General features: G+C 42.2%; 1 protein-coding gene across 4 annotated transcripts in view; it reads left to right on the plus strand.

Annotated features, from left to right (window-relative positions):
• Positions 1-18,159, plus strand: part of ERC2 (ELKS/RAB6-interacting/CAST family member 2) — a 974,163-nt gene that overhangs the window by 765,721 nt on the left and 190,283 nt on the right. For all 4 annotated transcript variants that reach the window (XM_057555674.1, XM_057555676.1, XM_057555675.1 and 1 more), the window contains one exon: positions 4,783-4,917. In XM_057555674.1, the coding sequence (XP_057411657.1) occupies positions 4,783-4,917 (135 nt within the window). The remainder of the gene's footprint in view (positions 1-4,782; positions 4,918-18,159) is intronic.

Here is an 18,159-nt window from a genome sequence, read left to right on the forward strand (position 1 = left end):
AGTTCATTATTGCCACCTTGCTAAAATATTTTTAAAGGCAGCTTTAATGTTACACTTTTATAGCTACATATTGCTATTAAGGTATTGAGTCTATTACTAGTCAATCAAGGATTTTCATTTTGTTTCAAGAGCTCCTTGGATAAACTCTTCAGAAATGTCAAGAGAGATGGAGTGTATGACACCTTTTCACAGATGGTGTTCATCAGGGATTTTAGTTAATGGATACAGTTTCAGTTTTCCACGGTTGACTTTTGGTGCTAATGAAAGTATTCTAAAGATTCCTGCTCTTCCAAACGCTAGAAGATAGGAAGGAAATGAACCCCATAACACTCCCACACTCTTTATTCTTAATGATGTAAGTACCCAAAGACAGGGAGTATTTCAGTAGGTCCATTTTATTCAAGAACAGAATATTTCTCAAACAAGAACAATTTGACTTTTGTAACAGCTCCGAAACTATACATTTATCCTGCTCTCTCACTCCCAAGAACAACAACAACCAAAAACAAATGCACTATAGGGAAGGTTAAACTATCACATGAAGAGTTACATACTCACCTGGCTCATCATAGATGCTAATTGTGTATTTTTTCCTCTCATCCGTTCAGAAGTGGGCTGTTCATTCCTTCGTACATTTACACATTTATTCCACACACATTTACTTGCTACTTATATACCAGACTCTGTGCTAGGTGGTGAGTCCAAGGGTAATTCACACCTAGTGCTTCCCTCAAGAGAATTTCAACCTAGTGGCGGACAAAGCCCAGAAAGCACGTGACTATTTACCATTCATTGACATTAAGTGCTATGATGGAAGCGGGTGGGGGTAGGTACAGAATTCTGAGAGAGGCAGTAGAGGGGCACTTAATCCCTTCTGAGGTGGACTTACGGAAAGTGGTTCTGGAGGTGATGGTGTTGAAGCTAAGACCAGAAGAACTAATGAGTATAACCCAGGTAAAGGGGGAGAGGATAAAAGGCATGACAGGACCAGAGATCAGCCTGTCCCAGGGCAGGGAGGGGATAGGTGGCCGAGAGGTGAACAGCAGTTACCTCACAAGAGCTTCACAAGCTACGGAGGAGCTGGGGCTCTTTCCTGAGGGCAGTGGGGAGCCTCTGAGGAATGTAAAGCCAGGTAGTAACAGAGGTCTGATGTCACTCTTGACTACAGATTGTGTTCAATGCGAGGCAAGAGTGTAGCAGGAGAACTGTTAGGAACCTATTGCCCCAGAGAAATAAGGTGGCGCCTGGAAGAAAGAGGAAGTAGAAAATGAAATCTGATGAGATTTGTCTCAGCAGTCATGACATAATACAGTAAAACCAATATAACACAGTTAGCCAAAGGTGAACTTGTCAGGTCAGCAGTTTGGTAAACTCTGAAAAGGAAATAAAAATGGGCTTCAGTGAATTACTAAATGAGGCCATGAGTTGCCAAGTGCAGAGCTGTGGAAAGCTATCTAGTTCCAACTCTATATTAGCTTTCCTGGGATTTCAGTTATGACTGCCCAGAGGATTTGCTGTCTAAGGCTTTGTGGTGGGCACCTTGTATATCTATCTGATGGCTACAGGGCTGTGAACCATCACCTGGTAAACGTGTCTGGAAATAATTGAGCAAATAGTATCCTTGTTCCAATCCTTCTTAAAATTTTCTGCAGTTTTTCTTCCATCCACCTTTAGGGAATGTTATTCATGGCTTCCTATCCTTCTAGACCATTCTTGGTGTGTTAGAAAATGAATATAATTGGGTGGAGATGAGGATAGGTAGTGTAGAATGAAAAAATTTTTTAAGAGATCCATTTCCAATTTGACAATTAAATGGGCAGGATTGGCCAAACTTTTCTACGGAAGGGAAAACTAGCACAGCCTGTAAGAAGTCGGTCATAGTTTAGGGGACGTGCTACAAGCAAGATAAATAAAAATGGTCTAAAATATCAGGCTAAACTCTCATTTTTCATCTCCATTTCACACTCTTCTCTTCCAGCCCAGACTAATCAAAAGAAGCCTCTTCCGCTCACAATTGCTCTGTGTACATTTCCCCCAGATCTGGTATTCACATGAACAACATGGTTTATTTATATTTCAGCACCAAATTGGAAAGATGACATCATTCATTTACAGTCTTTATCCCATGACATGCCTATTCTCCAACACCTCATTTCAGCAGACACATTTAGGACTGCATATAGCATCTTGTTTAGCTTGTACATTCTTTTATGGGATACAGTTCAAAGGTAGGGAACTTTAAGCTTGTCGCTGGTAAGAAAATAATCTCATAAAATCACAGGAGCTTCCCCAAAGGATAAGGGCATTATGATGTTTATAATAGCAGATTTATTATTTGTTCATTTAGGCTTCATCATTCATTCTTGGGCGAGTCCCTTCCTTCTTGACCATAGCAGATCTTACAGCTCCCTTCAGACTTTCAGAATTCTATTAGAAGAAACAATTCCAGATTTATTAGTTCATGAGTTCAAAAGTATAGGCGCCTGACACTACTGGAATTTTAGGTGTAAACGCTGAATTTCACAATCTCGTGTACAAGAGATTCCCGGTTAGGGGAATCTCAGCACTTGGTCGGCAACAGCTCCACTGACCTGCTCTTTCTCACAAGATGTAACTTGTCCATTGGGTCTTCTGACACTTTAAGTGGACAAGTGAAGGATGGAAATGCTATCAGCTGCCAAAGGTTGCCTGAGATTTTTTAATTAGATTTTTAGGTGGCTCTTTCCCTCTACTTTTATTGTTTTTATCCATACACGCGCATGTTTTTATGTCCACTCTGGGGCCTTTCAAATACCGTACACATTTTAAAAAAATGGAGTGAGTAAATCATGAGACATCCTCTGTCACATAGAATTGCGATGTGAGGTGTTTCCAAAACTTAACAGAACTGAAGCATTTATGAGAAGGCTATTTCTACCTGTTCGGCTGTTTGCCTTTTTTGCTAGCAACACGGCTAAGAGAAAAGCCTAGCGATTGAGAATTGGAAGGCCCGGAAAATCTCCATGTTCTATGTCAAGAAAGAGACTCTGGGGGCTGAAATCTATGCCTTGATTTCCTAGCTATAAATGAAGATAGTAATAATTCCTCCCAGGAAAGTTTTGAGGTTAAGTTAGATCATACATGAAAAATACTATAAGAGTAGACTGCTAGGTCCAGAATTATTATCAGAGTATTATTTATATTACATAGTAAAATTCCAACTGGCTGGAGGCTCTGCCAGCCTCTGACTTCCAGCTCTCTTAAAGTGCTGATGGCTTGGCGTCATGAGCCACCAGTGGTATTGTTATGGCAACTCATGAGATGTCCTCAACTCTTAGTGACCTTCCCTGGCTAAGGACAGTCATGCAGCTCGCCTCTAGAATGGCAGCATCCCTCAAAATTATGGCCCCTTCTTTCTTTCAGTCACTGTTTGCAACAGCATGCATAATGTTATCTACATCTACTTGGCCCTGTGTTAGATTCTGGAGAGAGGCAGATGAAAGAAACAGCCTCAAGTTTACTGACAAATGGACAGATAAATCGGTGGTTGGAGAGGGGTGGTAAGCAGGAGGCACACGTCACCTGCTCTCAAGGGTGGGGTCAGGAAAAGGCCAGACGCAGAAGTTAGAGGCAAGGGAAGGTGGCTGGGGGAGGTGTCACAGGCAAAGGCAACAACATGTATTAAGAAGAAGTGTCTTCCAGTAAACAACGGCAACAATAATAGTAATAGTAGCATGACTTTTATTTCAAGCCCATTATGTGCCAGATCCTGGACTGACTTGAAGTCCATCGTATCATCTTCTCCTTAGAGCAACCCCAGGGAAGGGGGTACTATTGCTCCCATTTTGAAGTTGAGGAAACTGGGGCCTAGAAATAGTTAACTCTCAGGAGACCACGTAACCAGCAAAGAGGTGGGGCAACACTTGACCCCAGACGGCCTCATCTCCAAACCCACACTTGTCGTCTCTACATTTCCTGGTTTTCTGAGCTGGATATTTTTATCTGCCTTTTTCCATGGTCTTTAGGCAGTTTTCTAGATTCTGTGACCCTGTTAGGTCGATTGATCGTTGGTCTCTTTCTTGCCCCACATAATAAAACAGTACAATTCTATGGCCCTTGGGGTTTAACTATGACACCTAGTTGTCTCATGTGACAAACATAACAGGGAGTAAAGCTCTTCTCCATCAACTTCGCTTTGTTTTGCTTAATTTCTTCCCAGAACAATATCAGTTAAAATGTCCATAGAGTGACCTTTCCCTAGAAGTCATCATGGTAACAAACCATCCCCATCAGTATTTTTGCATTTGGCAGCTTTTAAGTGGATTTCTCTGCCTTGTCTTGCAAGGCCACTGTTTGTCTGTCGTTCTCTGTCTCCATCCAGGCCTTTTCCATCTTGTCATCCAGGGCTTCCCTCTCTTGCTTGCTCTAGAGTGTAGGATGTGACCATTGACAGTATGTGATTGCAGGCTTACTCCGGATCTCTGTGATCGCTTGATAACATGAAACAAAGCACTTTCGTTTGTGTCCATTTATTGCCTTTTAAATCTCATGGGGGAAGTACACTTATGTCTCTGAATGGAGATCCAGCAACATAGTGGCTTCAAGGATGTGACAAAACCTCTTTCGCCAAAGCTCATGGCATGGTGCATTCTTTGTTAAGTTTCAATGTAACTAAAAATGAGAACTGTTCCTAAAAAAGGAACAAAGGGAGCCCTATATATAGGTGCTGTAATTATGCCCTGAGTCTCTTTGGCTGGTGTTCTAGCTCCTGATGGAATCTTCCCTGGTTTTTGTTCTGTGCAGACCCAGAACAGAATGAAGCTGATGGCGGACAACTACGATGAGGACCACCACCACTACCACCACCACCACCACCACCACCACCACCGATCTCCTGGGAGGTCGCAACATTCCAATCACAGGCCCTCTCCTGACCAGGTCAGTTTCATTGCCGCTTACCTCCAAGACCCCTTTTACCCTTTGGATATTTTAAGATAAAATAAATAATCCTCAAGAAATAATAAACAGCATAAAGTGATACGTTCTTTGAACTGAAACTAATAGCTTTGGTATTTATTTCCATCACTCAAGGAATCTAAATGTTTTCCTTTCTCCTTCCTCTTTAAGGTTTTGTCTGTTCTTGTTTATGTTATGCATTTTCTTTCCTCCTCTCCTTTCTTCTTTCATAGATATGTAGTCTGTTGCTGGCTCAGTATCTAACAGTGGCTTACTCTGGAATGTCTCTTTCAGAGTTTTAAGAGAAAGCACTTTGTTTCCATGAGCTTGGCAATCAGAGAAGCCTTGAGTTTGGTGAGGACAGTCCTAGAAAATTCCTTAGTGATGCAAATTAAAAGTGGGGTAAAACAACATGAAAAGAAATCAGTTTTGCTTGCATTTTAGTCAGTGAAGTCAAGGGGTCCAGTTTATTTGATTTGGACCCTATCTTCTCCCTTAACTAAGTAAAGAAGTGAAGAGATGGATTGACAAAAACACAGCCCTCTTGTGGTTTTCAACGATATTCACATTCACCCACCACATGCAAAAACTATTTATGTTTAGCATTAAAACTCTTGAAGGTAAATTTTGTGGAAATTATGAAATTAAATGCAAACTAGCAGGATAATATAGTCAATATTGACAGTAATTCCTCCTTTATTGTACTATGACCTTTTTTTTTAAAGTAGTTTAACTTATTCAATAAATTTTAAGAGGGATGGGGTCATAGGTAATAGAATGGAATCATCTGGGTAAATGTGAATGCCTTTGTTCTATATTTCTAAATATGTGAGGGAAGGGTTTATTTGAATTACCTGTGTGAGTAGGGGTTTACCTGTTTGTTGGAGGAAGGGGTGCTTATTGTACTCCTAAAATTTTTTTTTCAGATGGCTCTGTTTCCTTTTTACCTCATGTCACTCCATCCCATAGGAGAAGTTAAGATTCCAAGTCTCCAAGGTGTTTTCCCAGTAGTACAACTCCAGGGGGCACCATTTATATAGTACGCAACATAAAATATACCCCCTGGAGCTGTGCGGTGAGGTAGCTCCAATCGGAGGGCTCCTCGCCCCCAGCTTGGCCCTATCCTTGCACTGGGAAACATTTGCCCTCGGAGACCTCAACCCTGGAGAAGATGTCCACACAGGACATCTTAGTTTCTGAAACCAAGTGCAGAAAGGCACCAGTTTATGTCATTAGCTCTCAAAAATGGTTCTCAGTTTGAAGATCAGCAAAATGGAGAGAGAGATTAACTTTATGTCATTATCTCGTATGTCTGTGGTTTGGGTCTGATTTGGTTTTATTTATTCAGTTCTCATCCCTCACAACCACCACCACCTCCCCACACTCACCTGCCCTAGTATACCTGGCATCCTGCTAACTAATTCATTCTCACTCTTGATCCCTGCCCTTTGCTCCTTGACCTTCTGCCATGAGGTATAAGTGTAAGGCTTTATGGGTGCTAGAAGGCCACCCTGGAATTTCCCCCAGAGAAACAGAAACAGAGAGCACTATAGGGACGGAAAGAAGGTTTGGAAGCAAATTGGGGAAGTGGTTTGCACGAGCACCTGCTGAGATAACAGTCTTGTTTCATCACGGAGACACATACACTAATGTGTCCTGCTAGAAACACAGCACCAGTTCAAATTTACCTTCCTTGTGGATGATATTTTTTACAAAAGTTAGTCTCCGGATACCTGTCCAGAGATCTTTAATTATTAGACTAGAGTACTTGCCTGTTTGGTTGACCCTCTTAAGTTTGTCTACAGACACTAGAGGTTGTCATGGGGCAGAAATAATTGCTCAGGGGTGGTGCCCTCCACAGAAGAATTAGCATTCCTTGAGGAATGTCTGACTAACATACGTGGTCAGGACCTCTGGTACACATTTCTCATTGGCACTGTTAGGAAGGTGGTGATGACCCTCCACTTTCACATTCTCCATTTCAGTAACTATGTAAGCAAGCCATGAACATAGAGGCAGAGAGCCTCATCCTCTTCTACAGATGAAAAATCCAGGCCCTGAGAGCAGGGGGTCCTCAACTGACTAGAGTCCTGCTGCTGGGTCTTTGCTCATTCACCCGATACTTGGAGCACATGTTCCACGCCGGCCACTTTGCTGGGCTTGGGGAAGAGGATGATGGGTAATACCCCTGTATTCAAGGGGTTTGCTGTCTGGTTTAGAGCAAAAGTCTGATGTCTCATTCAGTTCTGTTCAGGATCTTGTCAATCAGAACAAGACAGATAACAGGTAGTTATAACTTAATTAGGGGGCCCATGACTTAGGAACTGCAGTGGGGTTCACTGTGAAAGTGAAATACCCTTAATCAGAAGGATAGCTTTGTGGTTTTAAACTGGAGTCAGCTAGGCTGTAAAGTTCCCTTGGTGCACCTTTTCAATCAGAGAAGGAGGCTTCAGTTAGGAGCCCTGGTAGGAATAGGTTGACTCCAATGATGGAGATGGCAAGATCCCCTGGGCCGGTTGCCCTTTCTGACTAGGTATCCCAGGTCTTGGACAGTGATGCCTTCCCCTATACAGGATTTTGAGATTCATATTCACCAACTCATCTATCAATATGTGCACTGTTATAAATCTAAGTAAGTCCCAGACTGTAACAGTTATTGAACAGCTGGGAAGTCTTTCCCAGTTGATTGCAAAAGCTACACATGATTGTGTAAGTATATATACTAATATGTATGGAGTGGAACTACTTCTTTGGAGAAAGTGACAGCTTTATATCAGTATGTGACAACATTAGAGTCTGAATAACGGATTGATTTGGATGAGATTTAAACTAAACGCTCTTGATGTTAATTGAACTGACTTAAAGGGGAAAAGTCTCTTCCAGGGATTCCTGATTCCCTTCCCATGAGTCTTCCAGCCCTGACCTTCCTGTGGCCATGAGGCTGACCAACTATATCTTCTAGAAGAGGGGCTACAAAATGTTGACATTGCCTTTTGAGCTTTATTAAGAGGTCAGATACATGTGAAAATGAAGAAATATAAAAAATCAACCACTTTTCTACTTTTCCAGAGAAACTCATTTTTCCTTAGGAAATTCAATTTAAGTATTGCCAGGTACTTGCAGAGTTAGATTCTTTTTCCATTTCTTCCCTATCCCTCGTTCCTTTACTATGATTTTGCTTTCTTGGGAGAAACTGAATCCAAGGGTTATAAGTCTAGACTGGGATTTCCCAAAGTAACGTTTGGAACATTAGTCCCATGAGGAAAGTCTTGAAATAAAGATTTGGTGAGCAAAGAATTTTGGGAAAGTGCTGTGTATTATAACACGATCTTGGAGAGTCTTGGTACAATTAACAGATCAAAGGATCTATAAAGCCGTATAAGAAAGAAAGCTCTCCAATTTTATTTAACCCAGCATTTCCCAGATTTATTTGATCATGGAATCTTTTTTCTTCTTCTTCTTTTCTAGTAACATCTGTGCTCTGAGAAATACTGTTCTCAGAGTATCAGGTGAAGAAAGAGACTACCCAGTTTAAAACAGGGCTGATCCAGTTTCCACCAGTGTTTTTCACCAGAAGGTGAAGTTTTGAGGCAAATTTTCCTTATGCTTTGCATAGCAGAAAATGAGAGTGTTCATTTCTTAGGATAACTTTTTTTCAGACTCTAACATCTGAGAATGAGTTATCCCACCAAAAAAATCAATAGATTGGAATTAAGGGAGCCATTACAAGAATGAGGACCCAGGAAAATGAGAATAATCATAAATACATGGCTCTTCAGAGATTGAAAATGAGTGTCATAAGGGGAAGAGAATATGGAGAACATGTAAGAGAAGTCAGTGGGGTGTGGCAGTCCAACAGCCTAGACCCCCTACCCAGGAAAGGAACAGTTAATATTTGGTGGCCTATGACCCCCAGGATAGCCACAGTCATTGAATATGTTCAAGCAGAACATTCAGAGAAACACCAGTAATGCCTTAGGAAATCCTTCAAACCAAGAAGCGGGCACAGAGGCAGACAACAAATATTTCCCGTGACACAAGCTACTGGTGAGCTTTGAGAAATAATTAAGACCAAAGAATAAATAGTACATGCTGGAGACTCATTAGTGATTTTATTTTATTGAAGTTACCGAGTCTGACTGATTTTAGAAAAGCTCAGTGGAAACGCAACTTCTCCTAAATGCCCTCTGTACCTGTCATTGTCACTCTCTGTCATTTCCTTTAAGTAGCATCTTGCCTTGTCTTACCATGATGCCAAGAGTTTTTACTTATTTTTCTAGGCATCGTATGCTTTTTATAGTCATATTTCATTAATCTCCTTCCAGTGGCTCCCAGGTATGGACTAATAACCCCATGGATAAGAAAAGTATGGCATCAGGGTGAACACCACACTTCAGCCAACTCAAAATGCCAGGCTTGTTCAGACTGCCCTTTGGCTTCCAGGACTCACACTTCTGTCCTTGGGTCTTGAGTTGGATGTTGGGTCTTTAAGGACCTGGATCTTACTGCTTTTCTGTGTGCAAAATGCACCTCTGTTTGGTAAAGCATCTGCCGTTCTGATTCTAATTTGTGGGGGCCTAACTGGCAAAAACGTAAACATTCTTTTTGGACTGGAAACCCCAGAATATATGGCCACTTTCCAAGCCTAGATCTTCCCTCTCCTCTCTCTCCCTCTTTCTTTGAATGGAAATTCTCACTCACAGGGGTTGGAAAGATCAAGGCATTTTGAGCACCTTGAAGACTTTCAGATCCCAATTGAAATTTAAATTTCACATTTTACTTATAGAAATCTTACTTCTAAAGGAGGGCTGCGGAGTCCAGGAGCATGGAGGCATAAGACTTATTAAATTGATTAAGGAAATTTGGGGTCGTATCTTATGTCATATTCATACTCTTGGTTACATATTGCAAAGCACAGTCACACTTGTCTGGCCCACAGTAGGCACTTGATAAATGTCTGTTGAATGAGTTGTTCTCGTAGTACCTTTGGGAAATAGGGCAGATGGGAGTATCCCCATTGTACAGATAAAGACACTGGAGCTTAGAGAGGCTGTTAACTTTTCAGAGTCACACACCTGAAAATCAACAGGCCCAAGAGAAGGGCCTGAGTCTCTGAGTGCTGTACCCTGTGGGCAAACCTCCTTGGATGTCAGTATGGATATATTTATGCAACCACATGTATTAAATATGGTTGCATGGCTACAATATCGATTTCCTCTAGAATGCAAATGTGTGTTTTCCCTTTCCTGTCCAACTGTAGCAAATTTTCTCTTATTTTGATTTCTTTTCCAAATTTGAATTAAAATGTCATCCCATCAGTTCTCTTCCCATTTGCCCCAGCCTTCATCGACATTATTTCCATTCTTCTGTTTGTGACCATTCATTTCATTCTCCCCCATTTCCCCTTGCCCTTTACTCTTCTCTATTCCTGCTGTCACTGTGCCAGTGAAAATGTGGCTTCTTACAACTCTCCCACTGCCCTAGAGTCACCAGAGTGAGATCCTCAAGGAGTAGAGAGCCTGGCACAGGGAAGGAGGGGAATTACTCTAGGTTACAGCGGGCCCTTGGCAGTGGATTGCCAGGATCCACATTCTGTTGCTTACTCATTCATGAGCCTCTGTACACACAAGGCCTGGGACAAGTCAGGCCCCCAGAGCAGAGTAGAGGATGCTTCACTTGGCCCAGGGCTGCCATCAGATCAGCCAGGGCTATTGGAGTACTTTCAGATAGTGACCTTATTGTGGCAGAAGCTGGGTTTTCTATTTTGCATCCTCAGCTTTAGGGTGTCCACTCTGCTAATCTATTCCTAGAAATTTGATTGCCCTAATCCTAAATATTACCCACTCCACTTGGCAATTTCCAGAATCTGCCTGCAGATGTAAATAGTGATCTTTGGTCCATTCTCTGTTGCTCCTGTTTACTGTGTGGTCCCAGCATGTGTTGGCTCTCAGCTGAAACATGAGTTTGTACCACTGGACACATTTCAGAGCACTGAATGTCCACTTCCATTTTCTGCTGAAAATTCCTATAGAATTCTGCTTGAGACACATGTTATTTTCCCATAAGCCATCAAATAACTTGTTCACTAGAGAACCCAGACCTAGCTTTGGCTTTCTTTTCAAACTAGTGGTCATGAGACAGATATACAGATCGTATTTTAAGATATAATGAAATTATCCCAGTGATTCTCGCCATGCCGACTGCACCTGTGCTCTCTTCAAAGAGGCTGCAACGCTCGCCACGTTGGTTTTGAGATTTCTGGTCTCAAAACATGTCCCCTCTACCCTCTTCTTTCAGGCAAAAAAAACCATAAGGTAGAGTTAGTTCTGAAAGTAAAAACAAGGTTCCTGCTCTCTCTCCTTCCCACCTCTGTCCATGCTGCATACTCCTGAGCTCCCAGATTGAATTAGTCAGTGTCCTGCAGAGCATTTGCATAGGAGGGGAACTTCCAGCCATCAGGTCCTCATGGAGGTGTGGCTGGAGGCAGGTGACGTTTCCAAGCCCCATGTGTTTCTTGGCCCCAGATCTGTCTTGTAACCGCACCCACCCCCCTGCTTTTCTCTTCTTCCTCTTCCTCCCAGGGCCTTGAATTTTATGTTTGGTTAACAGGAGTTGGTGGAGTCTCACTGTCCGCCCAGAGAAGGAAGAAGTCACAGCAGTTCCTCCCTGGGCCCTGTTACTTCTCAGAAAGCCAACTCAAGGCCCTGGGATTCCCCACTTGCCCTCTTTGTGAAATGCTGGTTGGGATTCTGTGATTGATGCCCTGCTTTCCTTGCACTTTCACCAACAGATTAGCCAAAGTGCAGCCCTTTGAATTCTAACAAACAGACGAGGGGTTTAACTTGCTCCATTGCCCCCCAGAAGATGGATTCTGTATATAGAGTTGTTATTCCTAGCTTTTGCTTAGGGAAGGAAAAAAGAAGAATTTATTTTATGTTTTGAGGTTAAATGAATGTGGGATAAATGTATACATAGTGTCCTGTGTGTATATATGTATGTATAGCTATATGTCAGACGAACTGAGGACTTTTCCACATATGGAAGAATTTCTCAAGATCATGTTTAACTAGAAATTTCTCTCCCTAACTTCCCCTGAGTGCGTGTTTGAATATACATTGTATATACATATATGTATGTGTGTGTAAATACATTTTCATGTTTCCTACATAGAAGAAAAATTAACTACCACATATCAGAACTTACTATAGTTTCAGAACAAACAAAAAAATTTTTGTTCCCCATGACAGTAACCTAATAAGAAAAGTTACATGTCTTAGGGTTTTAATATCAGTTTCCCATCCAAGCTAGTATGTCTGAAGCTTGACTGAACAAGAGACGATAGAGGTTTTTTGCAGTGCAAATCTAATTTCATGGACCACCTCTTGGAAGAAGCCTTTGGGTTTTGGCTTCAAGTAGGGATGAAGCCTTCAAATTCAAAAACCCATGAAGAAACCTCTTGTTGGGCTGATGTTTATTGGATGGGATAAGGGTTCAGAGATTTCAACTGTTCCCACTCTTGGGCCAGTCCTCTGAGAATTGGAGTCTAAGATATCCTGGAATGCATTTTGAACTAAATCTTGTGAGCCACTTGCCTCTTTTCTTTTTGTAAACAATAAATTAATTTTCAAAAATCAAAATATAATTGACCTTTACCATTGTATTAATTTTAGTTATACAACATAATGATTTGCTATATGGTTATACTGTGAAATGATTACCAGAATAAGTTTAGTTAACATCCTTCAGCACACATAATTGCCAATTTGTTTTTCTTGTGCTCACTTGCCCCTTTTCTGATGCTCCTTTTATCACAAGTAGATTGGAAGATGCTGTATTTAAAACTCAACAGATTTTTTTTTAAGTACATGAAGTAGAAAGATAGCTCAGATGTCGTTTTTCTCTTTATCCCTCAAAGACTAACAGAAATCCCCAAAGCTACTAAAACACGAACCAGAGGAATATGTGGTTTCTCACCATTGGGAAATAAAGGTGGCAGTTTATTTGTTTGCTTGTTTTTAAGAGCAGAAGCTCTGGAATGACCCTGTCATGGCTGTGTGTGAGGCCACAGGTAAGAAAGGAAATGAGGACAAGTGTCTGAACTGTTGAGGGAGGTATTTAACTGCTCCTTCCTCTCCTAGCAGTTATGTGCTCACCCAACCATTACAGCCACAGGAGAGGAAGCGGGGCGGGGCTGCTACAGCCCTTAGGCAGCTGGCTTTGCAGAAGAGCAGGTTATTGCCAGAGCTCTTTAATCTGGGTGTGATGTTAATTCCTTACATGTAAGCACATGAGGGCACGATTTGATAAACCCTGCCAGGTAGGGTCTTCATGTCTGGGAAGAAGGCAGAGCTGCTTAATGCATCAGGATCTTCCTCTTAGAAAAGGATTTTTCCTTAAAGGAGATTTGAGCCCATTGAAGATTTCAGTCTTACTCTATTTTGGGTAGAGCTCTTTTTCTCCCCTTTCCCTGATTCCTCTTAGTTTTAAACCTTGTTTGCAGTATTAGGGTTTCATTAAGAGATTTGTTGCAGCATCTTTTGAGTCAGCAGGGGTTTTTCAGACACAGTCTACCCTCTCCAGCTTGTAGACGTAACTCATCTTGGCAACATGGAAGCATTGATTCCTTTTCAACTTGCTGCTTTAATCCAGTCACATTTGTCTAAGAGGCAGCTCTTCAGCTCCCTCTTTGAAAGGGGGTGGCCAACCTTGAAAGGTCTGGAAGCAGGGAAATCCATTTTCTATTGCTAAACACCGTTGCCTCTCCTTTTTTCTTGAACTGATGTACTAAGGACCCTGTTGGTCTTCCATACCCCAGGCACTTGCAGCACTCAGGAGATAGGGAACCACAGAAAAGAGAACTGGAAACATTCTTTAAACATTACTGCACACGCACAGATTCTGAAAACTACCTTATTTATGGAACAATAGCATTTTAAAAATTGTTTCAGCATCTATATATTAATGAACTGAATAAACCCTAGCTTTGAACAGCCCAGAGATGTTAAAATAACTAAGGATAGTTTAATACACTATCAGATCCTTTTTACATACACCCTTTTGCCTGTGGTCTTAGGGCAGTATCAAGTAATTTGTTATAATAGTGACAAACTATCAAATGCCACCAACAGGGATGGTGTGCCTAATTATATTGTATATGTCTGTAATGTCTACAAGGTAGTTTAATTTACATTCTCCAGTTTAATTCACACAGCAACCCTATGAAGTGTCAGGGTCTTCTGATCCCATTTTCTTTTTGAGGCAACTGAGGAAGTGAAAAGTCAAGAGGCTAGGGGATTTGGTTGCCCACTAGCCAGGAAACAGCAGAACTAGAATCGTGTAAAAAAACACAATTTTCACTCTGTTTAACAAAGCCAAGCGTTAATGACTGATGGATGAGGGAGTGAAAATAAAGCCTGTCTCCACCCCACCCCTTTTTTATGGCTATCTGGCAGTGGCTCAGCTTTTAGCAGATGTTGACTTTGGGCTCCAAAAAAATATTGTTGGCCAAAGTACAGCCTTCCAGCATTTCCATCTTCAGCTGGGGATCTTGTATCTTTCAGCTGGGAGAGCTGGCACAAGGCACTAGAGATTGGTTTGTCAGAATTACTTTTGCTTGAAGGAAATAGAAAACTAGTTTCTTCAAGTCACCCTATAATGATAGTCCAAAAAATTGAGCAAGTGCCAAAGATGCCACATTAGAAGTGAAGGAGAATGCCCCACAAAGAAGACTGAGATGGCTGCCTGCCTCGGGGGTCCCTGTGAGGTGGACTTGCTGAAAACCAACCAGGCTGCACCGGCTTGGAGCCTCTGCCTCTCCCTTGAGAAACAACCCCATGTGTCCTTTAAAACATGGATGTCGCCCATCATGTTGCCCCTTAGCCAGTGGCGTTCAGCTTTCTCCAACTCAGGTTAGAAGAGTAAATCAGGAGTGCCGCTAGTACAGTGAGAAGGGGACGGAACCATTCTGGGGAGAAACAAGTAAACGCGATCTTGGCAGCCCTAAGGAACTCTGGAATCCAGGCAGCATTCTCTCTCAGTGGCGTGGAGTCATTCAGAAAAGCAAGGACCGATCCTTATATACTTACTCATTTGAAAATACATGTTAAATTCCCACATATGCTGTGAGGCAGTGTGAAGGGAGTGGAGGTGTTGCCTTTTCCCTCAGGGACCTTGAAATTTGCTGGGGTGCTGCTGATATGCCCTGTAAGGGACAGCCGCTGTGTGCATGTGAGGTTCTCTTTCTTCCAAGAGCCAGAGAGACCCCACCTAAGTTGTACCATCCAGCTCCAACCAGGACCTTCAACAGCTTGCAAAAGGGCAGTGCAAAGTCCTAAGGACTTCAGAGCTGAGCTAAGCAGAACGCTCGGATGTTTTCTGGGGCCAAAATGAGGCTTCTTTCTGTGGCTTCAAAGTTCACATGTCAGGACAGTGTACCTTTGTGGTCAGACAGACTGAAATTTGATCCCGGCTCCACAGCTCCTGGCCAGGTGTCCTTTAGCAAGCTACCTCATCTTTCTCCCTGAGCCTGCCTTTCCCTGTCTGCACAAAGAGCCTCCCCATAACTGTGTCTTGGTGAGACTTAGTGAAGAAACTTGGAAAGCCATCACACTCTCTCTAACCTGGAGCTGGTGCTAATACCCCCTGGCTCATTTCTAGCCCAGGTCAGAAATAAATTAACATTTATATTTAAACAGAACACAAAGCAGGTATCTGAATCTAGATAGGACTTTTCTATTCTTTGGGAGAACTTGTCTGCAAATGGGTCACACAGGCTGTAACAAATACAAATCATGTAAGAGTTTACAGCCATTCCTGACCTTATCACCTGAACAGAGACATCCATTTATGGGCTAAGCATTCTAGGAGGCAGGAGAAGTGGAAGACACAAATGGGAGGTTTCCAGAGGGAAGGTTTGGACTTGACCCTGAGAGAAAACACATTAGTGCCCTGACAAGGCTCGAGGCTTGAGGCTCAATACCCTTTTTCCCAGGCTCACGCCCGCTGCTTTCCTTTACACGTGCTTTCTTTTGCCAGTTCTGGCCAAGCCTGCAGTTTGGAAATGCCAAGAGGAGTTGCTTTGCTCGAACCCGGGCACAGAGCACATCATAAATCCTGTGCTATGGTCCTGCTTTTGTGGCTTGCGTGGCCAAAGTTTGCAGAGTCCTGGGGCTTGAAGTTTGCAGAAAGTGTCAGAGAAGCCATGAACTGTAATAGGAGTAGGGGTGGGTCTGGTGACTGTCCACGCCACACCCTGTAAGTAACCAGGACAGTCTCCCTGCGTTTTCCACAAGGAGGCCAGGTTGAACTTCCTGGCAGAGACAGCTGGCTGAATTCTTACAGAGGCAGTAGGCTGATTTGAAAGTGATGCTTCCATAATTTCATTCTCATTTCCAGCCAGGACAAGTGTGACAGTAAGGTCCCCATTAGGAACCTAGTGCTTCGATTTCAGGAAAAAAGCCAGCTATCAACTCAAAGAAAATTGCAGATGTTTAAAAAAAAAAATCCTGTGATGGGCCAGGGCTTGCCTGCTGGCTATATCTAATACTTCAAAATGAAGACCAATTAAAGGTTTACACTGGGCCGTTTATCATGTCATATTATGGAGTCCCTTCCCAGACCTTCTTTGCTGGGGCTAATAAATGTCCCCCACAATGGCAAGTCTCCTGTCTTGTCAGTGATGACTCAGTCACTTTGCCCTTAGATCTTGTCATCAGCATAGCCCCATGAGCAGCCCATCCGGTGAGGGATTTTGTTTTATCTCAGTACTTAGAGAACCCTATCAGAGCGCAGCATCTGGGACTGCAGGATTTCCATCATGGCTTCATATCATCTCTGGAGCCGTAGATACATCCTGAGTTTATTTGATAGTTAAGCCTCCCCCCCTCGTCAATATCTGCTGTGTTTTGTGGTCACTATGCTCTGGGCTTCAGCCCACCTTGGATGTTCCATCCCCAGATGCTGTGGACAAAAGCAGGCGGATGACGGATGGACTAGAGAGGCTTTCTTCCCATCCAGATATTTTGGCAACTCCTGGCATAGCAATCACTCCCAGAGAACACACAAGGGAGCAAACACCAGGCAACATCCAGAAACCCGACTGCAAAGTCGATTTGAAAACAGAAAAACAAGGGAAGGAAACAGACTCTCCCAGGCCTGATAGATACATTTTAAAACTCCAAGAATTTCTAAATAACTTGGCATGAATTTAGGGATCAAGTGACATTTATCTGTTTCTTATTTTTTGGTCCCCAGATTTACATTTCTGTGCAGTAAGGTTGCTGAGGAAATTAACATTTGCATACAAAGATGCAGGCAGTGCAGGAGTCAAACAGCTGCGAACGTTTGGAAATGCTTGGAGCTCCGTCTCTGATTAGCTCCTGCATTTTTGTTTTTTATTCCCCAAGCGGACACTCACTCTGACCCAGATCACTTGGTGATTAGGGTCAATTCATGTTTAAACTTGGAAGATTAGAGAGAACAGAAATGGCCACCACTTCCCTTTCTATTTTCTTTTAAAAACTTTAAACTTTAGAAACTAAAACCTTGAAAGAAATGCGTAATATTCTGAGTTCACTGAAGGAATTTATCCACATTTCTGCCATGTTAAATGTTAGCAAAGTTTATATTGGACTGTCATATTTCTTTATTTTATTCACCAGCATATAAGACGTCGATCTCAACATCTGGCTTTTAATAACCCTCGACATCTGGGAGCTCCTTTTTATTCCTATGGTGGACGAGGCACAGTAGTGATATTGGCAGTGTATATTTTCGAGCTACAACTCCTGTCTGCTTCAATCATAATTAATTACCACTTTTTAATATATTTAATTTGCTAAAAGTGATTTGCATTAGACCACATTTCAGTGTTAAGAAAATAGTGGTAGATTTTGGTGGCAATGGCTTTCTTTCCTGTTTCTTTCTTCTTTTTTAAAATTTAAATCATCTCTGAATGGATTTGAAACAAACTGAATCTATACATGCTGTTGGGTTTTAAATACAAAATGAAATAAACTGCTCTGTAAGGAGAGTGATTTTACAGCCATTTAGAAGCAGTCAGCAGGGGCTGTGGGCTGCATTTTAGGGAGAACCTTCTATTTTGTTCTGTGACTCTGAGCCTGGAGTTTTCCTGTAGCCATGGCTTTGGGGGTCAGGAACATTATAATGAAGGCTAGGACCTCCATCCAGAGATATATACTTACACACATACCTACAACATTCTGC

Source organism: Balaenoptera acutorostrata, chromosome 10 (genome assembly GCF_949987535.1).
Source record: "Balaenoptera acutorostrata chromosome 10, mBalAcu1.1, whole genome shotgun sequence".
Taxonomy (NCBI): domain Eukaryota; kingdom Metazoa; phylum Chordata; class Mammalia; order Artiodactyla; family Balaenopteridae; genus Balaenoptera; species Balaenoptera acutorostrata.